The sequence below is a fragment of the Chiloscyllium punctatum genome, chromosome 40 (genome assembly GCF_047496795.1).
Source record: "Chiloscyllium punctatum isolate Juve2018m chromosome 40, sChiPun1.3, whole genome shotgun sequence".
Classification (NCBI taxonomy): domain Eukaryota; kingdom Metazoa; phylum Chordata; class Chondrichthyes; order Orectolobiformes; family Hemiscylliidae; genus Chiloscyllium; species Chiloscyllium punctatum.
In genome coordinates this window covers 2,644,992-2,671,379 of record NC_092778.1, presented here as the reverse complement: position 1 = coordinate 2,671,379, position 26,388 = coordinate 2,644,992, and the positions used below count along the sequence as shown (strand labels likewise).

At 41.0% G+C, this 26,388-nt stretch overlaps 1 protein-coding gene across 1 annotated transcript; it reads right to left on the bottom strand.

Moving 5' to 3' along the window:
• Window positions 1-423: 423 nt before the first annotated feature.
• bricd5 (BRICHOS domain containing 5) lies at window positions 424-23,136 on the bottom strand. Its single transcript, XM_072560272.1, is given in 7 exon segments — window positions 424-739; window positions 1,152-1,326; window positions 11,117-11,224; window positions 15,254-15,391; window positions 17,255-17,395; window positions 17,922-18,133; window positions 23,058-23,136. Coding segments are annotated over 7 exon segments (948 nt in total). The 3' UTR covers window positions 424-644.
• Window positions 23,137-26,388: the final 3,252 nt, after the last annotated feature.

The window sequence follows — 26,388 nt, the reverse complement described above, 5'->3', positions numbered from 1 at the left end:
TTCTGCATGTATGGTTCAGATTAAGGACCTCTTCCATATCAGTACTGAGTTTGCAATGAGTGGCCTTATTCTACCCTCCCACATCCCATGTTCTGTGAATGGGTGCAGTTTAGAGACTTTGACAATGAAGTGATCCCATGTCTGGATATTATAAACTATGGCAATAAAGATGTATCCATGATGAGTTCATCAGTTTTATTGTTTCTCTGGAAACCTCAAAAACATATAAATTGATGAGGTACATCGTGGAACAAATAGGCAATGGCATTAAGCAATGTAAAGAAACTAGTTCTCTGATGTCATCGTAAAATCTTGAATTTTGTTGATTTTTAACCACTAATACTTCAATATCAAAATAGTTTAATTCTGAAATAGGGAAGAAGTGACATTTTGTATTCAACAGACTAACCAGGCTAACAAAAATAACTTCCTCCCCTTCAACAACAACCCCCCCGGCATATATAGGTTGTTATCTATTCTTGCATTGAAGCTTATTAATTAATAGTTGGAGCTTTGAATAAGAATTGGGAAAGAAAGAAATCAGAATTGTAAGAGTAAGGGAAAAGCAATTAAGTCACTGTTTTTAAAACAAATCAGCTATGTTCATCGTAAAGGTTAATGTAAGGAAATAATGCAGGAAATGTTTAATCTGGCAGATAGTAAAAACACACAGAGACACAGACATTGTTTGGAAAACAGATATCGATGCAGAAGTAGATCAGCCGTTGCCGTGCAGGCCCTGTGGAAGCAGAAAGATAGCATTATGAGAAAAATCAGCAGCCAAATGGAACGCAGCTCTTAGGATCACTAATGTACCTTTAATTATTCACTGAATATACAGCATAGCCGCACCTTTTCCATGGCACAGCATTGTAAGTTATGAAACACCTCCCTTCAGTGGCACTTGAACAAGTTACAAGTAAAATTATGTTACTTGTTGAGCTAGAGCGTCTTTAAATGGATTGTCTGCATCATGTTCTTCTCCAAGAACACTATTGAATAGAGTTTAATGTAAAGGAGCAAAAGGAAAGTTACACAACTGACATTGAGTTCGTCAGAAATAAGTAAAAGGAGCTAATCCAACCCTGATACTTAGTGTTTTATAAAATAACACTGCAATTGTTAAAGCCCTTTAAAAATACAACACTTACTGTTACTTTTCTGCAGCCAATAAATAGAGGTGTGATTGCAGAGCCTGTCAATATGATCGCCCAAAGTCAGTGGGTCCACTTTCTTTCTACTCAGAATTCCAAGATATTCCCTGGAGAACTGGGTTTCATTTCTTGGCAGCAACAGCTGGTTAAGTTAAAAGGAAATCAATGTTTTCTCTGTATAACTGTTCAGGTTTTCCACATGATAAATTGGTTACTTATACTTTGTAAATCCTGAACTTGTCCTTATTGTTGAAATCCTTCCACGGCATTTGCCTTCCCTTTTGCTGTCTCTAACCTCCTCCACCCCAAAACCCTCGTGAGATAACTGTGCAGCTCTCAACTGGCCATTTATAGTCATAGAGATATACAACGGGGAAGCAGATCCTTTGGTCCAACTTGTCCATGCCGACCAGATATCCTAAATAAATATCGTCCGACTTGCCAGCATTTGGCCCATATCCCTGTAACTCTTCCTATTCATGTACTCATCCAGATGCCTTTTAAATACTGTAATCGTACCAGCCTCCACTACTTCCTCTGGCAGCTCATTCCATATGCGCACCACCCTCTGTGTGAAAATGTTGCCCCTTAGTTCTCTTTTATATCTTTCCCCTCTCACCCTAAATCTATGCCCCCTCGTTTTGGACTTTGCCTTATACCTTATCCTTATCTATTTACCCTATCTATGCTCCTCGTGGTTTTATAAACTCTTTCAGGTCATCCCTCAGCCTCCAATGTTCCGGGAAAATAGCCCCAGCCTATTCAACCCCTCATCATAGCTTAAACCCTCCAACCCTGGCAACATCTTCGTAGATCTTTTCTGAACCCTTTCAAGTTTCACAGCATTCTTTCTATATGTATCCCATTAGTATCTGTACCTTGGCTGCCTAAGCTCTAAGCTATAGAATTCTTTCCTATTATCTCTCCACCTTTCTCTCCTCCTTTATTATTGTCAAGACATTGTTCACTGTCCATGACCCTAAACCCTCCATCCAGAAGAAAGGACACTACTTTTGCTTCTTTCAGTTTAGAACACTGTATTTGCTATTCACAATGCAGTCTTCTCTACACTGGGGAGGCAAAATACAAACTGGGTGATCACTTTGCTTGCCACTTTAGTTCACCACTTTGTTCTCATACTCACATCTCTGTCGTCCTGCTGCAGTGTTCCAGCACAAGCTTGAGGAACAACAATTCATCTCCCATTTAGGAACTCCAAGACTCTCTGGATTCAACATTCAACTAAACTTCAGACCGTGAACTCTGGCATCTACTTTGTTTCTTTATATTAGTGCTAGTATGTGCCCTGTTTCGTGATTTTCCTTTCTGATAGAGTTTGCTTCCTTCTGCGACTAACACTTCGCCCCAAATCTTCATTACAACTACTTCTACTCTCTTTGCCTTTTGTTCCATTTTTAGTTATATTGCCTGCTCTCTAACCAATTCCTTACCCTCTTCCTTTCCTAATCACGTCTAAATCTTTTCAGTTCTGAGGAACAGTCATATTGAACTCTGTGTTAGTTCAGTTTCAATCTTCACAGTTGCTACCGCACCTGCTGAGTTTACCAGCATTTTCTGATTTTACGTCACATTTTCAGCATGACAAAATTTTGTTCCAACACTCTTCCTCAATTTCCTTCTTTAAGTCACTCATGAAAATCTATTTCGCTTCTGAAGGTTTTGGTCATCTGACTTAATATCTCCTTAAGTGGCTTATTGTCATGGTTTGTTCTGTAACACCTTTTCATTGCACCAAAGGTCAATTGTCTTTTCATTAAATTCATACGCTTATATAAATTGTTGTTATTTAAATACTATCACCCTATCGGCCTTAACTTCACAAACCTCAAGTGGTTCCTTCCCCTGCATATATTCATTATAAAATCTTTTCGCAACCTCACCTTACCATTTTTTCAATGCAACCAACTCCCACCCGATTGTCCCATCTAGCTCTCTGTTTTCTTTGACCCTGAATTGCATTGTCAGAACTGCACTATTCATTGTCAAGGTGAGCCTTCACCCTCTACATGGAAATGGTGTGGAATATTTTCATAAATTTCTATTGTTTTAGCAGTATAAATCTAATATTGAAGTTCAGCCTGTTGATGCATGTGCTCCCATTGAAATCTCTGTCTCTTGTGCATCAGCACTCTGAAGAAAATCCTTTTTATCAATTCAGTTAAGTTCAGCTCTTCCTGCTTGTTAACTCTGTCTTTGAAGTTCATTCCTCAGTTATATTAACTTGCTCACTGAGAGACAATTATATCTCAAATAACTTCTGTGTTCTTGCCTCTAATCATCATGCTTATGATTATTCCAAACATTTATTATCCTTTTGAGGGGAAAGAAAAGATATGTCTTTCTGAGTTTGTGGCTATAACTACACCACAACAATGTTCCCTTGTTCAGTATAATGTGTGCAATTCCACTCTGGTCACAATTACATTGTTGTGTAAAATTAACATCTATTTGTACTATTGTACATTTTAAAGACTTGTAAAGAATATTGAGGCCTTAACCTAGTTGAGCAAATTCCAACAATGTCATTCCACAACCATCTTCCAAAAAACCACTAAAAGGCTGGAACCAAGTCATATGTTTAATTGTCAGAGTTAAGAATGATCCCATGGAATAGTGAAATCTGAATGTTGCCCTGCTAAACTTCATTATCAGAAACAAAAACAGAAGTTGTTGAAAAACACTCAGCAGGGTCTGTGAAGAGAAATCATAGTTAATGTTTCGGGTCCGGTGACCCTTCCAGCAACTTCTGTTTTTGTTTCTGATTTACAGAATCCACAGTTCTTTTCTGTTTTTAAACTTCATTATCAGTCTGGTTTATGTTATTTATCATTAATCTTCCATTGCTACTGCAACTTGATTACTACATCTCAATGGAAACAGTTATTTTCCTCTGCTAGTATTGTTGTCTTTATCTTAAACTGAATTTTAACAACAGTAACTGATACTCAGTGTATACACAAGTATTTGCTGACAATTAGGAATTATCAAATCTGAGGTGAAGTATAAAAGATTTTAAGAAAATACAGATTAATATTTGGAGAGTTAGGTGATAGTTTCTAATGGCTTTCTTGGTAATTCTCAATTCTATTCTACAGCTATTTAACCATGGATACGGGTACAGTTATTACACTTAAAAAACATCTGGTTAAGTACATGAATAAGAAATGTTTAGAGGGAAATGGGCCAAGTGGATGCAGGTGGAACTAGTTTAGATTGGGATTATGGTTGGCATGGATTGGTTGAACCAGAGTCTGTTTCTGTGCTATGTAACTCTATGTATTTTCTCTGTAAGAGAAAAACAGAATGTTACTATTCAAAATGATGAGAATTTGTGAAACATTATTGTCCAGCGGGGTTAGGGTGATGTTGTACACAAATATCAGAAAGTTAACATGATGTTAGAGACAACAGTTAGGAGGACAAATGATACATTGCCAGTTATTGCCAAGAGATGTTGTTTGGAAAGTGAAGAAGTCTTGCTGTGAATCTCTAGGTCAGATTTTCCCTTTCATTGAAGATATCAATATCCCTTTGGAGTTCCTTTTTCACAGACACTAACTCAGTCTCTCTCTCACACACACTGGAACTCACAAAATCTCTTGCACAGATACATGTTCACACATAAACATTCTGTCACACTTGCAGACTTTCAGTCATACACACGTACACACGCATTCACACAGACTCACATGTAGAGAATTACACATTCACCATCTCTCAGAATCACACAATTTCACACATACCTCTCTTGCGCACTCAAGTACAATCTCTCATTCAAATTAGCTCAACCACAAATTCTCGTGCCCCCCCCCCCCCCCCACAGTCACTCTCACTCCCCCTCAGTCACTATCACTACCTCACATGCACTCTCACTTCACAGTCACACAGACTCCCTCACTGTCATACATATTTCCTCACAAGTATGTACAAACAACACACATGTCTCTAAGGGTTCAGAAGATTTGTTTAATTGCAAATCCACATTTAAAAAAATTTTTAGACAGCACACAATTTGAAGCCTAAGTCCAACAGTGTGGCATTTGATAAATTCCTGTTTTTTGGATGAAACATGTCTGACTCCAGATTCAAACTCTGTGACAGGTTCTGAACAAGGTCTAACACCTAAAATTCAGCAGTGGCTGACCAGATATATTATCTTTCGTATACTCCAATTATATTTTCCTGTTTGAAGTTTGGAAAATTAGACAGACAGCGCTGACACTTTCTCTGGATACGGACTTTAAACAGATCCTGGAATTTGCAACTTCATCCAATTAAATGTACATATTCTTTGTAACCGAGTTCTCAACATCAATGCTAATTAACATTTCTATAGTGCAGGAATGTATAAATGATCCAAGGTTCAGCAGGAGTCAGTCAGTCGGCCATTTAAGGTTTGTTCATGGCAGCCATTTCATTGATAGCGCAGATCTGATATTGACTTTATAAATAGGGAAAGGCAAGGAAGAGTAGGGACTTGGGAGTCTGTCCATTCGAGTGCAGCATAGATTGACCAGAATGATAGTTGGACAGCACGGATTCAATGGTGAGGGAGTGAAATGACACAAATCCAGGGTTATATTCCTGAAATGATCAGAGATTATTGAAGTTTTCAAGTGAATAATGGAAACTGCTGGGTGACAGAGAAAGGCTTCTGCTTCTGGATCTAGGACTACGATCATCATGTAAAAAATCTAAGAATAGACTGAAACACTTTCAAGTCTAAAAGAAGGAACAAGCTGCCTATTTCTCTATTTGATGTTGCAAAGTCTATTTCCTGCTTGCTTACTCACTGAACCTGTCCAATCCCCTTCCCAGCCTTTCCCTGCCCCCCTCCTATTTTACTGCCTGACATAACTTTGTGTGATCAGCAAACTTCAAACATGATCCCGTCATCTCAGATAGACATTATAGAGAATTGTGTCTGGAGTAATACCTTGTGATACCCACTAATACCAGCCTGAACCTGAAAAATGACCTACTTGTTCCCACTATCCATTTTCTGTTCTTTATCATTCCTCACACCAAGGCTCACTGACACATTAACTCTTGGTTCAATAATACGTGTGTTTGATTATTATTCATCCTTATGTATGCAAATTCCTACCTTCCCCCCCACCATGGGGTTCACCTCCCTATTTCCATTCAAACTGTTCCATCCCTTTATCAGTTAGCTTTTTAAAGTTTCTTCACTATATATGTCCAGTATACTGTATAGCTTGTGTATGTTCTGTTTCTGACCATGTTTTTTTATCCCATGAGCATCAGTTTATCTTACTGTTCAGTTGTGAGACTTTATCTTCCATGAGAATCCAAAACTAGAGGGCATCGGTTTAAGGTGATGGGGGGGAAGATTTAAAAGGGATCTAAGGGGCAACTTTCTCTCACAGAGGGTGGAGTGTGTATGGAATAAGCTGCCAGAGGAAGTCGTGGAGGCAGGTTCAATTACAACATTTACAAGTTTAAAAATCACAACACCAGATTATAGTCCAACAGGTTTATTTCGAGGCACTAGCTTTCGCAGCGCTGCGTGTTCATCACCTTGGGAAGAAACAGCACTGCGAAAGCTAGTGCTTCCAAATAAACCCGTTGAATTATAACCTGGTGTTGTGTGATTTTTAATTTTGTCCAACCCAGCCAACACTGGTTCCTCCAAATCATAACATTCGTAAGGCAACTGAATGGGTAAATAAATAGGCAGGGTTTAGAGGGATATGGGCTAAATACTGACAAATGGGACTAGATTAATTTAGGATACAAGGTCAGCATGAATGAGTTGGACTGAAGGATCTGTTTCTGTGCTGTACAGCTCTATGACTATTCAGTTTGTGGTTTCTGAATGACCTGTGCATGACTGAAAGATGATGAGTGTGTGTGTGTGTGTGTGTGTGTGTGTGTATACACACATGTGTATGACTGAAAATACTGTGCTGCAAGTAGTACATAATTTAAGATGTTTAAAATTCCACAATCTTAATTTTACTTTTTGATCTTGCCTGCGCTGACCACCTCTTTCACTCGTGCAAGCCAGACATCTTGAACATAAACCATGTTCTCCATTTGACTAATCAACAGACTGAGATGGAATGCATAAGATCATTGGAGAAAGGAATTCCCAACGAAGGAAGAGAGAAATAAAAGAAATTATTTTTTAAAGGAAATGAAGTGCAGAAGAAATGCAATTTGCACAGGATGAATGATTGCAAGCTCTGAACATGTGAGCATATAATTTTGCAAAACTCATGAGTAACTAACAAACACTTCATAGTAAGTGAAATGCTTTAAGCAGAACTATAGAAGGTTTGATTCCTTATTGGTGCTAAATTAACTCTACTCAGATGGAGAATGCTTGTGCACAATGACTTTAGTGACTTTAAATTAGACAGGAAGAAAATGAATGTACATGGTCATCTGCTGGAGAGTGGAAATCAGGCAATGCTTTGATCACGCATGCCGTGACTCCTCATCATAATTCACCAGCTCAGTCGGGGGTCACTAATGAAAAATAGTTGCTTAGACAAATTTACTGGAACCTGTGGAACTGTATTCCAGAAATGGTCAGTACCGACAGAAGAGGATAGGAGAATATTTAATGACTCCTCCAGATACAAGTGAGTAATCTGCACTTTATTGGAACCTAATTTTCCTCGATGATGGGAAGTCCGTGTAAAAGCATGACTAGAATCAATTTGGAGATGTGAACTGAGATGATGTTTCAGCCCAGCATTCCACATTAGTCCTACAACTTTTACAGAAAGAGTGGAACAAAGCAGGTTTTGTGTTAAATCCAAGGCCGCTCATGAAGGGATGCATTTCATTCTGGGCCTTAGCCTACCACCAGAAATACTCAGGGCAAATTCTGCTTACTAGCTGCAATGACCTGTTTTAATGGGCAACAATTTTCAACTTTTAATGAATTTGATGTCCAGGTCTGTAAGAATATTAATATATTTCTTAAGTATTCATTGTCCTATTTCTTATAAGAAGTGTCTTTTAGCACTTGTGCACATTCTGCAACTGCCCTGTCCATGTAAATTCTGAATGTTGCAGATGTCTGAGTAGAAACCCTTGTGAGCCTGCTCAGTCCTCATTTATGGTTTCACTTCAAACTACAGATGCATTTCAGATATTATTTACTTGTATTGAGTTATTTAGGCTTCTTGCCAGCAAGAATTTAACTCCAAATTAAATACAGTACATATCGCTGACATTAAAGAAAACCGGAAGGCTGTGGATCAGTGTTCCTGCTTCCGACTAATAATTTTTAAAAATCCCCTGTAAGGATAAATTGTCAATCATACACTTGTAATAACTTCAGAATCTGATTTTCACAGCACATGAAATAAGAGTAAGTGTTGGCCTTTCAATTCTTGAGCCTGTTCTGCATCCATTCTGAAGCTGTCATTTGTTGTGAACAAACCCAAAAGGAAAAACATTTTCTCAGTACCCTGTTAAGACCTCTCAGAATCTTAATATGTTTCATTAAGATCATTTATTATTCTTCCAAATTCCAATGAGTAAAGGTTCAACTTCAGCATTTACTCATATCAGTGATCAACCGAGCAAACCAACTCAAAGTCAAGTATATATTCCCCTAAATAAGGAGACCAAAACTGCACACAGTATTCAAGGTGTGTTCTCACCAGTTCCCTGTACAAGTTTGTGAAATGTCCCTGTTTTTATACTTCAGTCTTTTGCAAGAAAGGCCACATTCAATTTGCCTTCCTAATTACTTGCTGTACCTGCATGCTAACTTTATGATTTAGGTATGAGCGACTCAGATGTAGAGACTCTTCATTTAAGTAATATTCTGCCATTTTGTTTGCTTTCAAAGTTGACCACCTCTCGTTTTCCCACAATATTTTTCGTCTGTCAACTTTACCCACTCACTTCTCTCACCATTTGTAGACTCTTCATGTTCTCCTGACAACTTGCTTTCCTATCTATCTTTAAATCATCAGCAAATTTGCCTACAATATACCTTCATATTGATTGTGGATGGTTGAGGCTTATTCCCTAATACCTGTGACACCATACAAGTTATGTCAATATTTTATCAATCTGAAAATTACACATTTATCCTGATTCTTTGCAATCAGTTAACCAATAAACTATCCATGCTAACATATTACCCACATCACCATGAGTTCTTAGCTTCTGCATTATCTTTTATGTGATATGTTATTGAATGCTTTTTGGAATTCCAAAGAAACTACATGTGCTTGTTTCTGTTTATAAACCTGTTTGTAATAGCTTCAAAGATTTCAATAAATTTCTCAAATGATTTCCCCTTCATAAAACCCTGATGATCCTGCTTGGTTATCTAAATTCCTGCTGCTTCTTACATAATCAAGAATTCCAGCATGTTTCCCAATAGGAGATGTTAGGGTAACTACTTTTTGTATCATCCCTTTCTTGAAGAGGAGTGCTGCATTTGCAATTTTCCATTTGCAATCTACTGGAGCTGTTCCAGATTAAGGAATTTTGGAAGATTATAACCAATGCATTCACTACTACAATAACCATTTCTTTAAGATGTTAGGATGAAGACTATCAGGATTGGGGACATGTCAGCCTTCAGACTTACAGTTTTACTAATACTTTATCTCTTTGTGACAGAGATTGTTTTAGATTTCTCCCTCCCTTTTACACCTTGATTTTCTATTATAGGTTGATGCTTTTATTGCCTTCAGTTATGAAAACAGATATAAACAACAGTTGCTCAAAATCTCTGCCATTTCTTTATTGGCTGTTATTAATTTTCAAGTCTCATTTACGAACTTTACCTACTCTCCTCCTTTTTGTACACTTTTAGAAACTCCTACAGTCTTCTAATATTTCTTGCTAGTTTAATCTTATTCTAATTTATCTCTCTATTTCATTTGTCATCCTTTGCCGGGTTCTAAATTTTTTCCTTTTATTCTGTCATACCATTTAGATTGCAGCATTGCACCATTCTTTTCTTTCCATTTGGTACCATTGTTAATTTTTTTAGTCAACCATTGATCATCTTTGTCAGTTTTTGTTGATGGACTATGTCTTTTTTAGTTATTTCCCTTTTGCCATATTTGCTGCTCACAATTTTGTCACAATTCCTGTTTCTCAGTCAGCTATGGAAAAGTATGCTCAGTATCTTTGCTGTTTCATCATTTTTTTTCCCAACTGTTCTGCAAAATTAAGGGGTGACCTTATAAAGGTTTATAAAATCAAGGGGGACTTGGATAGGGTAAATAGACAAGGTCTTTTCCCTGGGTTAGGGGAGTCCAGAATAAGCGGGCTTAAGTTTAGGGTGAGGGGGAAAGGTTTAAAAGGGACCTTAAGAGCAAATTTTTCATGCAAAAGGTGGTGCTTGTATGAAATGAGCTCTATGAGGGATATGGGCCAAGTGCTGGCAGATGGGACTAGATTAATTTAGGCTATCTAGTCGGCATGGATGAGTTGGACTGAAGAGTCTGTTTCCGTGCTGTACATCTCTATAACTATACCTCGATCAAAACTAAACAGTTTATTTGCACTTTTTGTCCAGACAGTGTTATTATCACAGCACATGGACACATCTGAGAACTATTTGGAACATGTTGTTTCTGTTGCTCCACGAAGCTATGTTCTGATTTGGGCTATGTTTTGGGAGATGTAAATATTGCTTTCATAGAATCCCTACAGTGTGGAAGCAGGCCATTTGGCCCGTCGAGTTAACACCAAACTTCTGAACAGCATCGCTCCCAGACCCACCCCCCCATCCTATCCTCATAACCACTCATTTACCAATGCTAATCCACTTAGCCTGCACATCTTTGGACAGCGGGAGAAAATTGGAGCACCCAGAGGACACCCACACAAACACGGGGGGAATGTGTAAACTCCACACAGACAGTCACCCAAAGATGGAATTGAAGCTGAGACCTTGGTGTCAACTGTTGAGTCTCCATACCGCGTTTTACCTTATGCTTCTGGGCAGTGATGACAGTGTGAATATTCTTTTGGTCAGCAGCCAACATTTTTCGAATTAGACAGATGTTTCCCCCTCCGGGCTGATAACAAACTAAACCCTGCCAAGGAAGCAAAGAATCAGTTAGTCTATGTCAGAAGCTGAATAATTTATTTCAGCACTGTGCAGTTAAAGAAAGAGTATCATGTATTTCTTTAGGCTCAATCTATGTGTAGGTTTGGTAGGGAAACTAACATTTCATGATTGATTTGGTTTAGTTACAGTCAAAGTATATTCATTCATTTATCTATTATTCTGCTTAAGTGTTACAGGTGTGAAACAGACTGACATGCTCGAACAGGATGATGTTAGGAAGGAGGATATGCTGAAAACTTTGAAAAATGTAAGGATAGATAAGACCCCTAGGCTTGACGGGATATACCCAAGGTTACTATGGGAGATGATTGCTGTGCCTTTGGTGATGTCCTTTGCATCCTCACTGTCCACTGGAGTTGTGCCAAATGATTGGAGGGTGGCAAATGTTATTCCCTTGTTCAAGAAAGGAAATAGGAATAATCCTGGGAATTACAGACCCGTTAGTCTTACATCTGTAGTTGGCAAATTATTGGAGAGGATTCTGAGAGACAGGACTTATGATTACTTGGAAAACCATAGTCAGGTTAGCTTTGTGAGGGGCAGGTCATGCCTCACAAGCCTTACTGAATTCTTTGAGGATGTGACAAACACATTGATCAAGTAAAGGATTGGATATGGTGTACATGAATTTTAGCAAGGCATTTGATAAGGTTCCCCATGGTAAGGAGGCATGGGATACAGGGAAATTTGGCTGTCTGAATATAGAATTGGCTGGCCCATAGAAGATGGAGGATGGTAGTAGATGGAAAGTATTCAGCCTGGAGCTTGGTGGCCAGTGGTGTTCCGCAGTGATCAGTTATGGGACCTCTGCTCTTGGTAACTTTTATAAATAATTTGGATGAGGAAGTGGAAGGATGGGTTAGGAAGTTTGCCGATGACACAAAGGTTGGTGAAGTGGTGGATAATGTGGAGGACTGATGTAGGTTGCGAAGGGACATTCACAGGATGCAAAAATGGGTTGACAGGTGGCAGATGGAGTTCAACTTGATTCATTTTAGAACGTTGAATTTGAATGCAGATTACAGGGTTAAAGGCAAGATTCTTGGCAGTGTGAAGGAACAGAGAAATCTTGGGGTCCGTGTCCATAGATCCCTCAAAGTTGCCAGCCAAATTGATAGGGTTGTTAAGAAGATGCATGGTATACTGGCTTTCATTAGCAGGGAGATTGAATTTAAAAGCCACGAGGTTATGCTGCAGCTGTATAGAGCTCTGGTGAGACCACACATGTTCAGTTCTTGTTGCCTCATTCTAGGAAGAATGCGGAAGCTTTACAGAGGGTGCAGAGGAGATTTACCAGCATACTGCCTGTACAGAGAGCATGTCTTATGAAGAAAGGTTGAGGGAGCTAAGGCTTTTCTCATTGGACCAAAGAAGGATGCGAGGTGACTTAATAGAGGTGTACAAGATGATGAGAGGCAGAGATAGAATGAATAATCAGATACGTTTTCCCATGGCAGAAATGGCTATCACAAGGGGGCATAACTTTAAAGTGATTAGAAGAAAGTTTAGGGGAGATGTCAGTTCTTTACACAGAGAGTGGTGGGTGCGTGAAATGCACTACCAACAGTGGGAGCAGAGTCAGATACATTAGGGATATTTAAGTGACTCTTGGATAGGCGTATGGAAGATGGTAAAATGAAGGGTATGTAGGTTACTTTGATCTTTAGAGTAGGATAAAAGGTTGGCGTGACATTGAGGGCCGAAGGGCCCGTACGATGCTATACTGTTCTATGTTCTATAGCCAATGCACATCTTGGTACTGTAATATCATGTGATTTTGCTTAGCTTCATTTGACAAAACAAAAGCATATGGGATTATGAACAGAGTAAAGACCATTAATGTTTTAGAGTTACATATGCAATGCTGAGAGACCTCTGTCGAACTTATTCCCATCTCAAGACTGTAAAAACCTGTATCTTTATATTACTACTTTCTGATTGTCTGTATTGGTTTTATCTTAAAAGTAAAATCACAAAGCAGAGAGTTCTCAGGAAAGGTAAATGATCAGTGATTTAATGGGAACTTTTCCATACTCCTAAGTAAGAATTGAGAAATGAGCTCGAGAATATTAATCTTTAGATTCTGACTGCATAAACCTCCCTTTTTCTTTCACAAAGAGGTAAAGAACGTTTAAAATTATCCTCTTAGTAAAATGTCATAAAATGATGATAACAATCTTAATAAAGACAATGGACCCATGGATAATTGACAACATAAGGAACCAGGAGAAAGTAAGACAACATTGACTTCACCAGTTTCCAAATCTCCCCTCCCCCACCTCATCCCAGATCCAAACCTCCAACTCAGCACTGCCCTCTTGACCTGTCCTGCCTGTCTATCTTCCTTCCCACCTATCTGCTCCATCCTTCCCACCGACCTATCACAATTATTCCCCACCTGCATCCACCTATTGCCTTCCCAGGTATCTTCCCCCTCCCCCCCAGCCCCACCCCCACACCCCTATTTATCTCTCAGCCCCTTTTCCCCTCCACATTCCTGAAGAAGATCATATGCCTAAAACTTCAACTCTCCTGCTCCTCAGATGTTGCCTAACCTGCTGTGCTTTTCCAGTGCTACACTTTTCAACATAAGGAACCAGTCAGGAATTAGTAGGAGGTAACATCAGTCAATGCCCATCACCCTTGAGAGCTAATTAGAGACTGATCTTGCACTTAGAGTCATAGAGATGTACTACCTATTACACTTACCCAACCCAAATCAATAAGTATGCAATGATGAAATTAACCATGCTGTGGATTGTGGTTTGGAAAGAGTTAACACGCAACGACGTTCAGTCACCGAGGCATGCAAGAAGTTCGAAGTTATCCTGCTGGCCAACGGGGGCATTGGAGAGAAACCAGATACCATGTTGACTTGAACTCTAACTTGAACCAGCAAGGAACAGCTACAGTGTGCCCATAAAGTTGGTGTCCTGCTTTAATAGGTAATATTTATAACATATGTAAAATTTCCTGAGTTACAGCCCTAGACTTACTCATGTTACTTCAATATGGTTAAAGTCTCAAATGAGCAAATTAATATGGAAATTTGACTTTAAGTAATAAGATCTATAACTTACCAATTGGGTTGCTGCTGCACCTCTGAGCAGCAACACAATATTCAAACCTTGATTTTTGCTGGTGAGTTTGACTTCTCATATGTGATGCAGAACTATTGCACTATTGCGATTGTTTTGTAATATTAGCAGTTGTCTCATGATGTATCAGAAGTTACAAAATTATGAAGTTGTGGAATATGTTTTAGGACCCAAATATTAATGGGATGGGCTTGGGGAGATAGTAACATTTTTAAAACCTTAAACCTAACAATTTTCAGGTTTAAGAGATATAAGATAAGGGATGGGGAGACAATCTACTTTGTTGAGGGACAGTTTGCTGAGGTAGGGACGATATTGAGGGAGATGTTAAGTATATGGAAGCTGGATGGAGCAGGAGTACCTCCCAAGCTCTCCCCCTCCCCACATATAATCCAGTGGTTGTTTGCCCTAAGAAACTCTCCACGAGGGGAGAGGTGAAATCTTACTGAGAAAAGTAGCAGTCTGTGGGACTAAAGTGCCACAAAATGGAGGAAACCCACAGGTTTCCAAGTTTTCCATCCCAAAGGGAGTCAGTAATTATGTAACAGTCACTAATAAAAAAAATCCAATAAGGTGTTCAGATGAAACTTCTTTATCTGGAGAGTGGTCAATATGCCACGTGGAGTGGTTGGATTGAAATAGTATTGATGCATATAATACAAGGGGCAACTAGCTAAGTCAATGATGGAAACGAGGGAAGGATATGCTGATGAGATTACAAGAATTTAAATGGAAAGCAGGTTAAGTGAAACTTAATCCATAAACACACAATAAATTCGATTGTACTGAGATGAAGCCACTACAAATTCAACCTGAGATTTGGCTGAGAGAGATCTGAGCAGCAACTCACAATTAATTTAGAAAACATACTGGAGCCATACCAGCCCCTTACTTACATTCTTACTGTCAAACAGCACTACTGCTGTGTGGTTCCTGTCCATTATATGGTACGTTACCAGATCCTCTTCCTTGTTCACAACCGCTGACTGACTGACCATAGCACCCTGCACATCATGAAATGTAATCTGAACAGCCTAAAGAGAGGCAGAAACGTGTATATTAAAACCAGCGACAACCTGTAGTGACTACGATCTCCTCTTGGTTTCACTGAATTTCAGCAGACATGACAACATAGAAATCTTCTTGGACAGAGGAAGAGAGGTTGACTTGGATAATGCAAATGTACACAGGAAGAAACAGTTTATTCAAGTGTATGTACTGTACATGAATGTATACATTACTCTGAGTTTACATGAGTTTGCCACATGAACAGGACAATTGTAGGTGAATACTAAGCATGACGAATCCAGCTGATTGGCTTACTATAAAACCAACGTGCCAGTTGTGGTACATTGGCTAGAACACTTGCCTGTCACGCAGTAGGCCGTGGGTCTAAGCCTCATTGTAGAGATTTCATTGTTAAGTGTTGGCTAACATTCCAGTTCACTGTCAGGTGAATACTGTACTGTTGGAGCTGTAAATTTGAATGGGATTTTAAAGCAAAAAACCAGCACTGGACACATACTAAACAAAAGATTGTTAAATTTGAAAGAGTTCAGGAAAGATTTACAAGGACTTTGCCAGGATTGAAAGGTTGGAGTGATAGGGATAGGATAAACAGGCTGACGGTTTTTTCCATGGAGTGTTGGAGACTGAAGGGTGACCTTACAGAGATTTATAAAATCATGAGGGGCATGGATAGGGTGAGTAGCCAAGGTCTATTCCCAAGGTAGGGGGATCCAAACTAGAGGGCATAGGTTTAACGTGGAGAAAGATTTAAAAGGGACTTGAAGGGCAACTTCTTCACGCAGCAGGTGGTGCATGTACAGAATAAGTTGCCAGAGGAGGTGGTGGAGGCAGATACAATTACAGCATTTAAAAGTCATCTGGATGTGTACATGAATAAAAAGGGTTCAGAGGGATAAGGGCCAAGTGCTGGCAAATGGGACTATGTCATGTTAGGCTATCTGGTCGGCACAGACGAGCTGGACCGAATGGTCTGTTTCCATGCTGTATAAGTTTACGACTCCACAACCTCATCTGTTCTCTTGGGTCAACGTAAAACACTGCACCACAGTAATTCAAATTGTAGAATTTTCCTGGTGGTCCAGTCTTCACCAGGATAATTAAAAACAGATTACCTGGACATTAACCTCATTGTTGTTTATGAGAGCTTGCTACTGGCAAATTTGCATTAGAATTTCAAACGCTGGATATTTTATTGGATGTAGGGTATTTTGGATTGTAATAGCTTTTTATCAAAGCAAGTTCTTTCTTTGCTGCACTCATAATTCAGAGACTGGGACCAATCCAGGGAATCCATCAAACTTTGACATTTTAAATTCAATTTAAACACCTTGAAATATTAACAACATCTTTATTTAGCAGAGCTAATGCTAGAAATACATGAAATGGCCCACAAATGTTCGAGAAAACAAAAGTGTAATCTGAAAGAATTACAGTTAAAAGCAATATCCATAAGTCCTCTTAGTGTTGTCTCCTATATGACTTGAATCAACTTTAATCATTAACTAAAATGGAAATGCATTTTTATTTTTGCTGGGGTCAGGTGACTTTGGTTTATGAAATGTTATGTCAGAGTGAAAAGACTAGACTGGAGATAAAACCACAGATTCCAAAATACACAGCAGATAGGTCAGAATTTGAGATGCGTTCTGGCTGCTTGTAAGTACACATTTTAAAGTTTTGGGTTGTTCAGTCTTTTGCTGTTTCCAAAATTCCCAGTTTGTTGCAAAAATCCTGAACTTCAGTATCTGCAATTTACCTCCAAACTGGCCAATTCCTATTTGGTCTCAAACTTCTTTCCACTTTTCAAACTTGCTTATTGACCTGAGATTTGGGGTCAGGTAGTGAGTGAGGATGAGCGTTTAGCTTACCTGTTGGTTGCTTCCTCTCAGACTCAGGATGCCCACAGCTGAGACCCCAATAACTGCAGCCACAACCAGCAAAACTAAAGCTCCCCATAAGATGCGCAGTCTCATCCTGGCTTGAGTTCCTATGGAATCTGCTTGTATTTGCTGAGGGAACAATGTAAAGAGGAAAGAGTTTAAATGTTGGATCTGCAGATTGGCACAACTTGCACTCACATTCAATTGAATCAGGTAGAATTATTTTCTGAATTGCATAAATGGAAAGGAAATGGAGTTTCTCTGAGGTCTCTGACCTATTCAGAAAGGAATTCTTCTTTTTTTGCTAGACAAACTCGAGTCTCAGTCAGAATTAAAATTTAAAAGTGAATGAGGATCCAGCCCATTGTAGAGTATCAGCTTCTGCAAAACTTGCTACAGTCCCTTGTGATTGAACATTCAATCTAAACCTTGATATTAAAGTCCAAGGGTTCTGAAATAATAAAACTGGCAGCTATGAAAGAAACTACTCACTGGAGTTTCTCTCCAGCTCAGCCAACCTATGATGTTGCTTGTCACGTATTGCATGTTGTACTTGAAGAAAATCTCTCCTTCCTGTGCCCCACCGCCAACCCCCTTCTACAACCAATTTAAAGCAACAGCATATCTTAGAATGTTACTGATACTTAATACTTACAAATGGGAATACACCTTTCAGGGTATTCACAATTCTGCTGCTTCTCTCCATACTTTGAGAATGCTGCCTGCAATTGCCCTCTCCTTTCTGGCTCCTGCTGCTGCAGTGGACATCGACACTTTGTGATGGAGCCGAAACCTCTGTGGCTGAATTCCCTTCCCTTTCCTGAGCCTCAGCTTGTTTGAGCCAAGGACTGCAACCTGATGCCAGGTCTGATGGAGCAACAATAAGGAGAGCACTGAAGAATGCCAGTATCACAAGACAGGAGCCAAAGAGCAGTAGGTGCCAGAAAGTCTCTGAGATACAAGAGCATGTTCAAGAATGTGAGGGGTGTTCAGGTCTGTTCAGGTGGACAATGACACACAGTCACTGATAGCAGTTAGAATAAGTTCAGATGTAAAAGGAGTTTAAATCGAAGGGAGAGAATGTTTGGTGTATTTGAAAGGGGTTGGAACATGTGCAGGTATATCTAAGAGAACCTTTAATATGCTTCCTTGAGTTTCTGTATCTGAAGAGTATTGCAATATGTGTCTCCAGGAGAGGAGGAATAGAAACAAAACTGAAAAGGCTAACAATTTGCAAAGCGGTAGGAATACAACAAATAGCAGTGACAGAATGTGGAAAGAAATCGAGGAGGAGATTGATATCAAGTAACAGAGAAACAGAAAGAAGTTGCAAGTGAGGAGCCAAGACACAATTTGTGTAAAGGTCAGTTCAATGTCATATTAATTCTGATAACTAATTTCCTCATATTCAATTTCACATGTCAGAATTCTTATTTTCTCTCTAACTGGTTGGTTTGTCTTATGATACTGTAGGAATGTTTAGCCTTGTGTTTAACATCTGTTGCTCCCTAAACCCTTCTTGGGTCCTTTTATATCTTTTTGTTATTCTATTATCTGTTTCAGTAAAATCTGTTTCACTTCTTCCAGAAATCTGTCCTTTTATCTTACTCTCCTTGAAGCTTATTTTTCTTGTGCATTCTTTTTCTAATTAGCTTAGTTAGTGCGATTTTCACAGAGAAAATCATAGACTCAATTTTTAAAACACAGGTCTAATTCCTAGAGAAAAATTAAGAAATGATATGTATGTCAAGCATTACAATTAAGACAAAAATACAAATAAAGGAAAAGAACCCAGTTTCTGTGAAAGGCGCTGGATGTTTATTCCTACATTACAATGGTGGCTACCCTTCAAAAATATTCCATTGGCTAGAAAGCACCTTGAGAACTCCTAATGATAGTGAAAGATACAAGTTACTTTTCCATGACTGCGTAGATCTAAAACCAAATTAGCACCCTGGCTTTCTCCATGCCTTTGTTTTAAAGTTGAAAGCATTCTAATGCTCTTCTAGCTGACTTTCCAATTCTGTGCCTTCCATTCACTTAATGTTGTTTAAAACTCTGTTGTTTCTATACTTATCCTTCATATTTCTGCATGAGCCTCACAATTCATCCCCTCCAATCCCTTGCCCCATTCCCAGAATGCTGGAACTCTGTGTTCTTGACCCTGCAATGATCCTTTAACCTTCTACTACAAATGTCTCTGCTCTAGAATTTCCTTCTTAAATCTTTTGGTTATCCTTTGTTAATGTCCTTTTTAAAATCAACCTCTGACCAAACCAATGGTAATCAGTCCTTTTGTACCTCAACATTCACTTTTGTGTGATTGTAATTCTATGAGGTGCATTTGTACTATTTTTTCCTACTAGTAAAAATATTATTAAATGTAAATTGTTGCTGATGTTATCTGTTATTGGTGTGACTAATGTAACTGGCCTCAAAATGTTGGGCCAGAAAATGAAGTGTCATGCAGATTCAAATTCCTTGCATAGGGTGTGCTGAAGGCACCAGTGGGTGATATACTTGGCTTTGTTGCTATTATATTTCTGTTCACTGACCAGAACCATGCAATAGACAATGGAGGACGTCCAGTACTTGGCAACTGCTACCCACTGTGGTATTGGTACCTTTGGACTGGGCAGGTCAGTCGAGAGGAAATTGAATAACTGTGACAAAAAGATGTTTGCTTCAGCAATCTGCAGACTTATTAGAATGGGGCATGATAGCAACTGGAGAACACGTGTCCCAAAGGGTGAAATAGAGAATAACACCAAGCATAGAGAGTGAAAAAGAGGAAGCAAATGAGGAACATGATGAACTGAAATTTCATGGGTCATTGGAGGCATGATTCAGGCAACTGAAGTGGGGAAATTGCAGAAAATGACATTGGTTTGAGATTGTTTTTAATTTCAAAAATATGCTTTATTCATAAAATATTTTGATGATCTGTACAATTGGTCATGCCATACATACGTAAACATTCCATTTCTTTGCATACAGAGACAGAGTAATCATTCATATATACAGGTCTGTACGATTACTATCCACATATTTAGCTGGGGGGGTCAGCGGAGCCCCCTTACTGTGTCAGCCCCCCGTGCTTGGGCGGGCAGACATTACACGGTGATCTTTCCCCACCGCACCTTAGCGGCAGCTGCCTCAGGCTTCAGCGCGTCCCTCAGCACGTAGTAGTCCTGGACCTTGGAATGTGCCAGTCTGCAACATTCAGTCGGGGTCAGCTCCTTCAGCTGGAAGATCAAGAGGTTTCGGACCTCCGAGAGAGCATCCTTCACCGAGTTGAGGATCCTCCAGACACAGTTGATGTTCGTCTCGGTGTGCGTCCCGGGGAACAGACCCTAGAGCACGGAGTCCCGCGTCACGGCTCTGCTCGGGACGAACCTCGACAAACACCACTGCATTCCTCTTCAGACTTCTTCTGCATAGGCACATTCCAGAAGGAGGTGTGTGACAGTCTCACCCCCCCGCAGCCGCTTCGAGGGCAGTGTGCAGTGCGGCTGAGAGTCCGGGTGTGCATAAAGGTTCTCACAGGCAGAGCCCTTCTCACCACCAGCCAAACCATGTGTTGGTGCTTGTTGGAAAGTTCTGGTGGTGAGGCATTCTACCAAATGACTTTGACAGTCTGCTCAGGGAACTGCTCGATAGGATCCGCCCTCTCCTTTTCCCGAAGGGTCTCAAGGACACTACGTGCTGACCACTTCCTGATGGACTTGTGGTCAAAGGTGTTTTTCTTCATAAACTTCTCCATGAAGGACAGGTGATACGGAACGGTCCAACTACTCGGAGCGTTCCGCAGCAATGAGGCCAGGCCCATCCTTCGCAACACCGGGGACAGGTAGAACCTCAGTGCGTAGTGACACTTGGTGTTTGCGTACCGGGGATTCACGCACAGCTTGATGCAGCCACACACAAAGGTGGCCATCAGGGTGAGGGTGGCATTGAGTGTATTTTTTCCCCCATTGCCCAGATCTTTATACATTGAGTCCCTTTGGACCCGGTCCATCTTTGATCTCCATTTTAATTGGAAAATGGCCCAGGTGACTGCAGTGGCACAGGTTCTGGGAATAGGCCAGACCTGTGTCACGTATAACAGCAGTGACAGTGCCTCACACCTAATGACCAGGTTTTATCCCGCGATGGAGAGCCACCGTAGCTTCCATCTGCCCAGTTTCTGCCTCACTTTGCTGATACGCTCCTCCCAAGACTTGATGCACACCCCAGCACCCCCAACTAAATACCCAGCACCTTCAGGTGGTCGGTCCTGACGGTGAAGGGGGTCGAGGATTGGTCGGCCCAGTTCCTGAAGAACATGGCCTCGCTCTTGCCTCGGTTTACCTTGGCCCCCGAGGCCTGTTCAAACTGGTCACATATGCACATGAGTCTGTGCACGGACAGCGGATCCAAGCAGAAAATGGCGACGTCATCCATGTACAGGGAGGCCTTAACCTGCAGGCCCCCACTGCCAGGAATAGTCACCCCTCTCAGGCTCGCATCCTTCCTGCTGGACTTGGCAAGTGGCTCTATGCAGCACACAAACAAGGCAGGAGAGACAGGGCAGCCCTGCTTGACTCCAGATCTGACTGGAAGCTATCTGATTCCCACCCATTGATTGAGACTGGACTGACAATGTTGGTGTAGAGCAGTCTGATCCAATTGCCGATTCCCTCCCCAAAACCCATTTTGGAGAGAACATCTCTCATATACCTGTGTGATATCCTGTCAAAGGCTTTCTCCTGGTCCAGGCTGATGAGGCAGGTGTCCAACCCTGTGTCCTGCACGTGGGCGATCGTATCCCTGAGGAGTGCGAGACTCTCAGTGATCTTCCTGCCCAGTACAGCACAGGTTTGGTCAGGGTGAATCACCGACCCCAGAGCAGACCTGACCCGGTTGGCAATAACCTTTGACAAAATTTTATAATCCGCATTCAATAGTGAGATTGGTCTCCAAGTTTTGAGTTCCTCCCTCTCCCCCTACCGCTTGTAGATGAGGGTGATGATGCCTTTCCTCATGGATTCACTCATGGTACCTGCCCGAAGCATACTGACATACACCTCCAGCAGGTCCTGGCCAATCAAGTCCCACAGAGTGGAATAGAGCACGACCGGTAAGCCGCCGCTTCCGGGAGTTTTATTTTTTTCGAAGGACTCGAGGGCCTTGGTCAGCTTATCCAGAGATAGCAACTGGTCCAGCCTCTCCTGTGTTCTGTCATCTAAGACCTCTGTGATAGAAGACAGGAATGACTGGGAGGCCATGCTGTCGGTTGGCTTTGCATCATACAGACTGGCATAGAAGGACTTGCTGATCCTCATGACGTCAGCCTGAGATGACGTTACCGCGCCATCTTCTTCCTTCAGGCTGCTGAGCACGGAGCCCTCTTTGTGCACCTTCTGAAAGAAGAAATGTGAGCACGTCTTGTCCTGCTCCACAGAGCGGACCCTGGACCGGAAGATTATCTTGGAGGCCTCCGAGGCAATGAGTGAGGCTTGCTGGCCCTTCACCTCCTTGAGGTCCTCCGTGACATCAAGATCCTACCCCTTACAACTTTCCCAGGGATGGCTTGCAAGTTAGATTTAGTGAGAAGCTATTTGATGGACTTACAGCAAATAAAACCATTTTAAGGATGCAGCGGTTCTTTCTCAACAACACATGGGTATATGCAGTATCTGCAAATCAGCAAGCTGGAGAAAGTGATAGCAAAGTCATTGACTGAATTTGTCATATCAGCGCTGTAAAAGGGGGAAAAACAACAAACCACATGCAGAGGCTTATGCTGTACCAGGTGTTGAATCATTGAAGTCCTTTGCATACCAATAGGAACAAATTTCCTTATCACCAGAGACATTGTACAATGCCATAGTCTCATCATGTATGTGGAGGTGCCAATGTTGGACTGGGCTAGACAAAGTTAAAGATCACACAACACCAAATTATAATCCAACCTGTTGGACTATAACCTGGTTCGTGTGCTTTTTAACTTTGCCTTCCTGTATGGACATTGGCTGGACCACTTAGGAGAGGATGCAGCACCCTCCACCTCAACAGCATAGTGACTGGGGCAGCAACTCAAGAGGAGCAATAGCTGCAGCATTCTTTAGTCACTTGTAACTGGACAAATCATGGATGGCCACAGGAATCAAGAAATGGCAAGACCCTCAGCATGCACTCTGTAAGCCGAGTAAACAGAATACTGCAGATTCTGGACATTTGAAATAAAAACAGATGTATGCTTGGGTAATTCCTAATCTATATCAGTTATTTGGATGTGGGGATTAAATATGGTTTTTACAAGTTTGCACATAATACACAACTAGTTATGAGTGTGAGAGCAAGTTACTGCAGATGCTGGAATCTGTACAGAAAAGGCTGGAGATCACAGCAGGTCAGGTATCATCCAGATGCTTCGGACTCAAAACATTAGCTTGCTTTCTCTCTCTGCATGGACGTTGCCTGACCCACTGTGATCTGTAGCACTTCTTATTTTCAGTACGGTACGAGTGTGAGCTGTGAGGCAAGGACAGTTCAAGATTTGGCAAGGATAAGTGTTTGTACAAACATTTGGTAGATTACAATGTAGAAAGACATGAACTTATCCCATTTATAGGAAAAACTAAAATTCAGTGTATTTCTTAAATGGCAAGGTGGGAAAGTGTTGAATTTCAAAGGGTGTCTTAGTTCGTGAGTCATAAGTTACAGGTAGAGCAAGCAATGAAACAGACAAGTCATACAGTCATAGAGATGTATAGCACGGAAACAGACCCTTCGGTCCAACTCGTCCATGCCAACCAGATATCCAACCCAATCTAGTCCCACCTGCCAGCACCCAGCCCATATCCCTCCAAACCCTTCATATTCATATGCCCATCCATGAGCCTTTTAAATGTTGCAATTGTACCAGCCTACACCATTTCCTCTGGCAGCTCATTCCATAAATGTGCCACCCTCTAAGTTGCCCCTTAGGTCTCTTTTATATCTTTCCCCTCTCATCCTAAACCTATGCCCTCTAGTTCTGGACTCCCCCGCCCCAGGGAAAAGACTTTGTCTATTTATTCTATCCATGCCCCTCATGATTTTATAAATATGTATAAGTCACCCCTCAGCCTCCGACGCTCCAAGGAAAACAGCCCTAGCCTATTCAACCTCTCCCTATAGCTCAAATCCTCCAACCCTGGCAACATCCTTGTAAATCTTGTCTGAACCCTTTCAAGTTTCACAACATCTTTCCGATAGAAAGACCAGAATTGCATGCAATATTCCAACAGTGGTCTAAACAATGTCCTCTACAGCTGCAACACATTTAGGACTCAAATCTTTCATAAAACCAGATTTAGAGTCTGGTGTGCAGCTTTGGTCTCCTTACCTATGCAAGGATATGCTTATTCTACAGAGAACACAATGAAAGTTTACCAAACTAATTCCTGGAACGAGCAGTGGATGTGATCTATTTGGACTTCAGTAAGGCGTTTGACAAGGTTCCCCATGGGAGACTGGTTAGCAAGGTTAGATCTCATGGAATACAGGGAGAACTAGCCGTTTGGATACAGAACAGGCTCAAAGGTAGAAGACAGAGGGTGGTGGTGGAGGGTTGTTTTTCAGATTGGAGGCCTGTGACCAGTGGAGTGCCAAAAGGATCAGTGCTGAGTCCTCTACTTTTTGTCATTTACATAAATGGTTTGAATGCGAGCATAAGAGGTACAGTTAGTAAGTTTGCAGATGACACCAAAATTGAAGGTGTAGTGGACAGCGAAGAGGGTTGCCTCAGATTACAACAGGATCTAGACCAGATGGGCCAGTGGGCTGAGAAGTGGCAGATGGAGTTGAATTCAGATAAATGCGAGGTGCTGCATTTTGGGCAAGCAAATCTTAGCAGGACTTATACACTTAATGGTAAGGTCCTAGGGAGTGTTGCTGAACAAAGGGACCTTGGAGTGCAGGTTCATAACTCCTTGAAAGTGGAGTTGCAGGTAGATAGGATAGCGAAGGCATTTGGTATGCTTTCCTTTATTGGTCAGAGTATTGAGTACAGGAGTTGGGAGATAATTTGCAGCTCTACAGGATATTGGTTAGGCCACTGTTGGAATATTGTGTGCAGTTCTGGCCTCCTTCCAATCGGAAAGATGTTGTGAAACTTGAAAGGGTTCAGAAAGGACTTTCAAGGATGTTGTCTGAGTTGGAGGATTTGAGCTAATGGACGGACTGGGGCTGTTTTCCCTGGAGCGTCGGAGGCTGAGGGGTGACCTTATGGAGGTTTACAAACTTCTGAGGGGCATGGATAGGGTAAATAGGCAAAGTCTTTTCCCTGGGGTCATGGAGTCCAGAATGAGGGGTCATAGGTTTAGGGTGAGAGGGGAAAAAGATATAAAAGAGACCTACGGGGCAACATTTTCACACAGAGGGTGGTACGTGTATGGAATGAGCTGCCAGAGGAAGTGGTGGAGGCTGATACAATTGTAACATTTAAGAGGCATTTGGATGGGTATATGAATAGGAAGGGTTTGGAGGGATATGGGCCGGGTCAAGCAGGTGGGACTAGATTGGGTTGGGATATCTGGTCGGCCTGGATGGGATGGACCGAAAGGTCTGTTTCAATGCTGTACATCTCTATGATTCTATGAATGGAGTCTTTTAAGGAAAGATGAAATAGACTGAGGCTATAATTGCTAGCATCTATAAGAAAGAAAGGGGATCACATTCAAACACAACATTCTTAAAAGGCTTGACAGTGTACATAGATGTTAGATGTAGGGAGGTTTCTCTTGGCTGTAGAGTCAAAAACTAGGAGACGTGGTCTCAAATTAAGGGGCAGACCATTTAGAACGGAGGAGAAATTTCTTCACTCAGAGGGTGGTGAATTCTTGGAATACTGCAGCCCAGAGGGCTCCATAACGGTTTAGTCAGGGAGTATATTCAAACTGAGATTGACAAGATTCTCCATTTTAAAAAAAAAATCAATGAATATGGGAATAGAGCAAGAACATGGTGTTCAAGAAGAAGATTAGCCATAATCTCAATTACAAAATGCACTGGATTCAAGGAGCTGAATGGTCTATAGCTGGTCCTATACATGTTCTTCTGTAACCCAGAAATAGATCAACAATTCATCCAAAGAC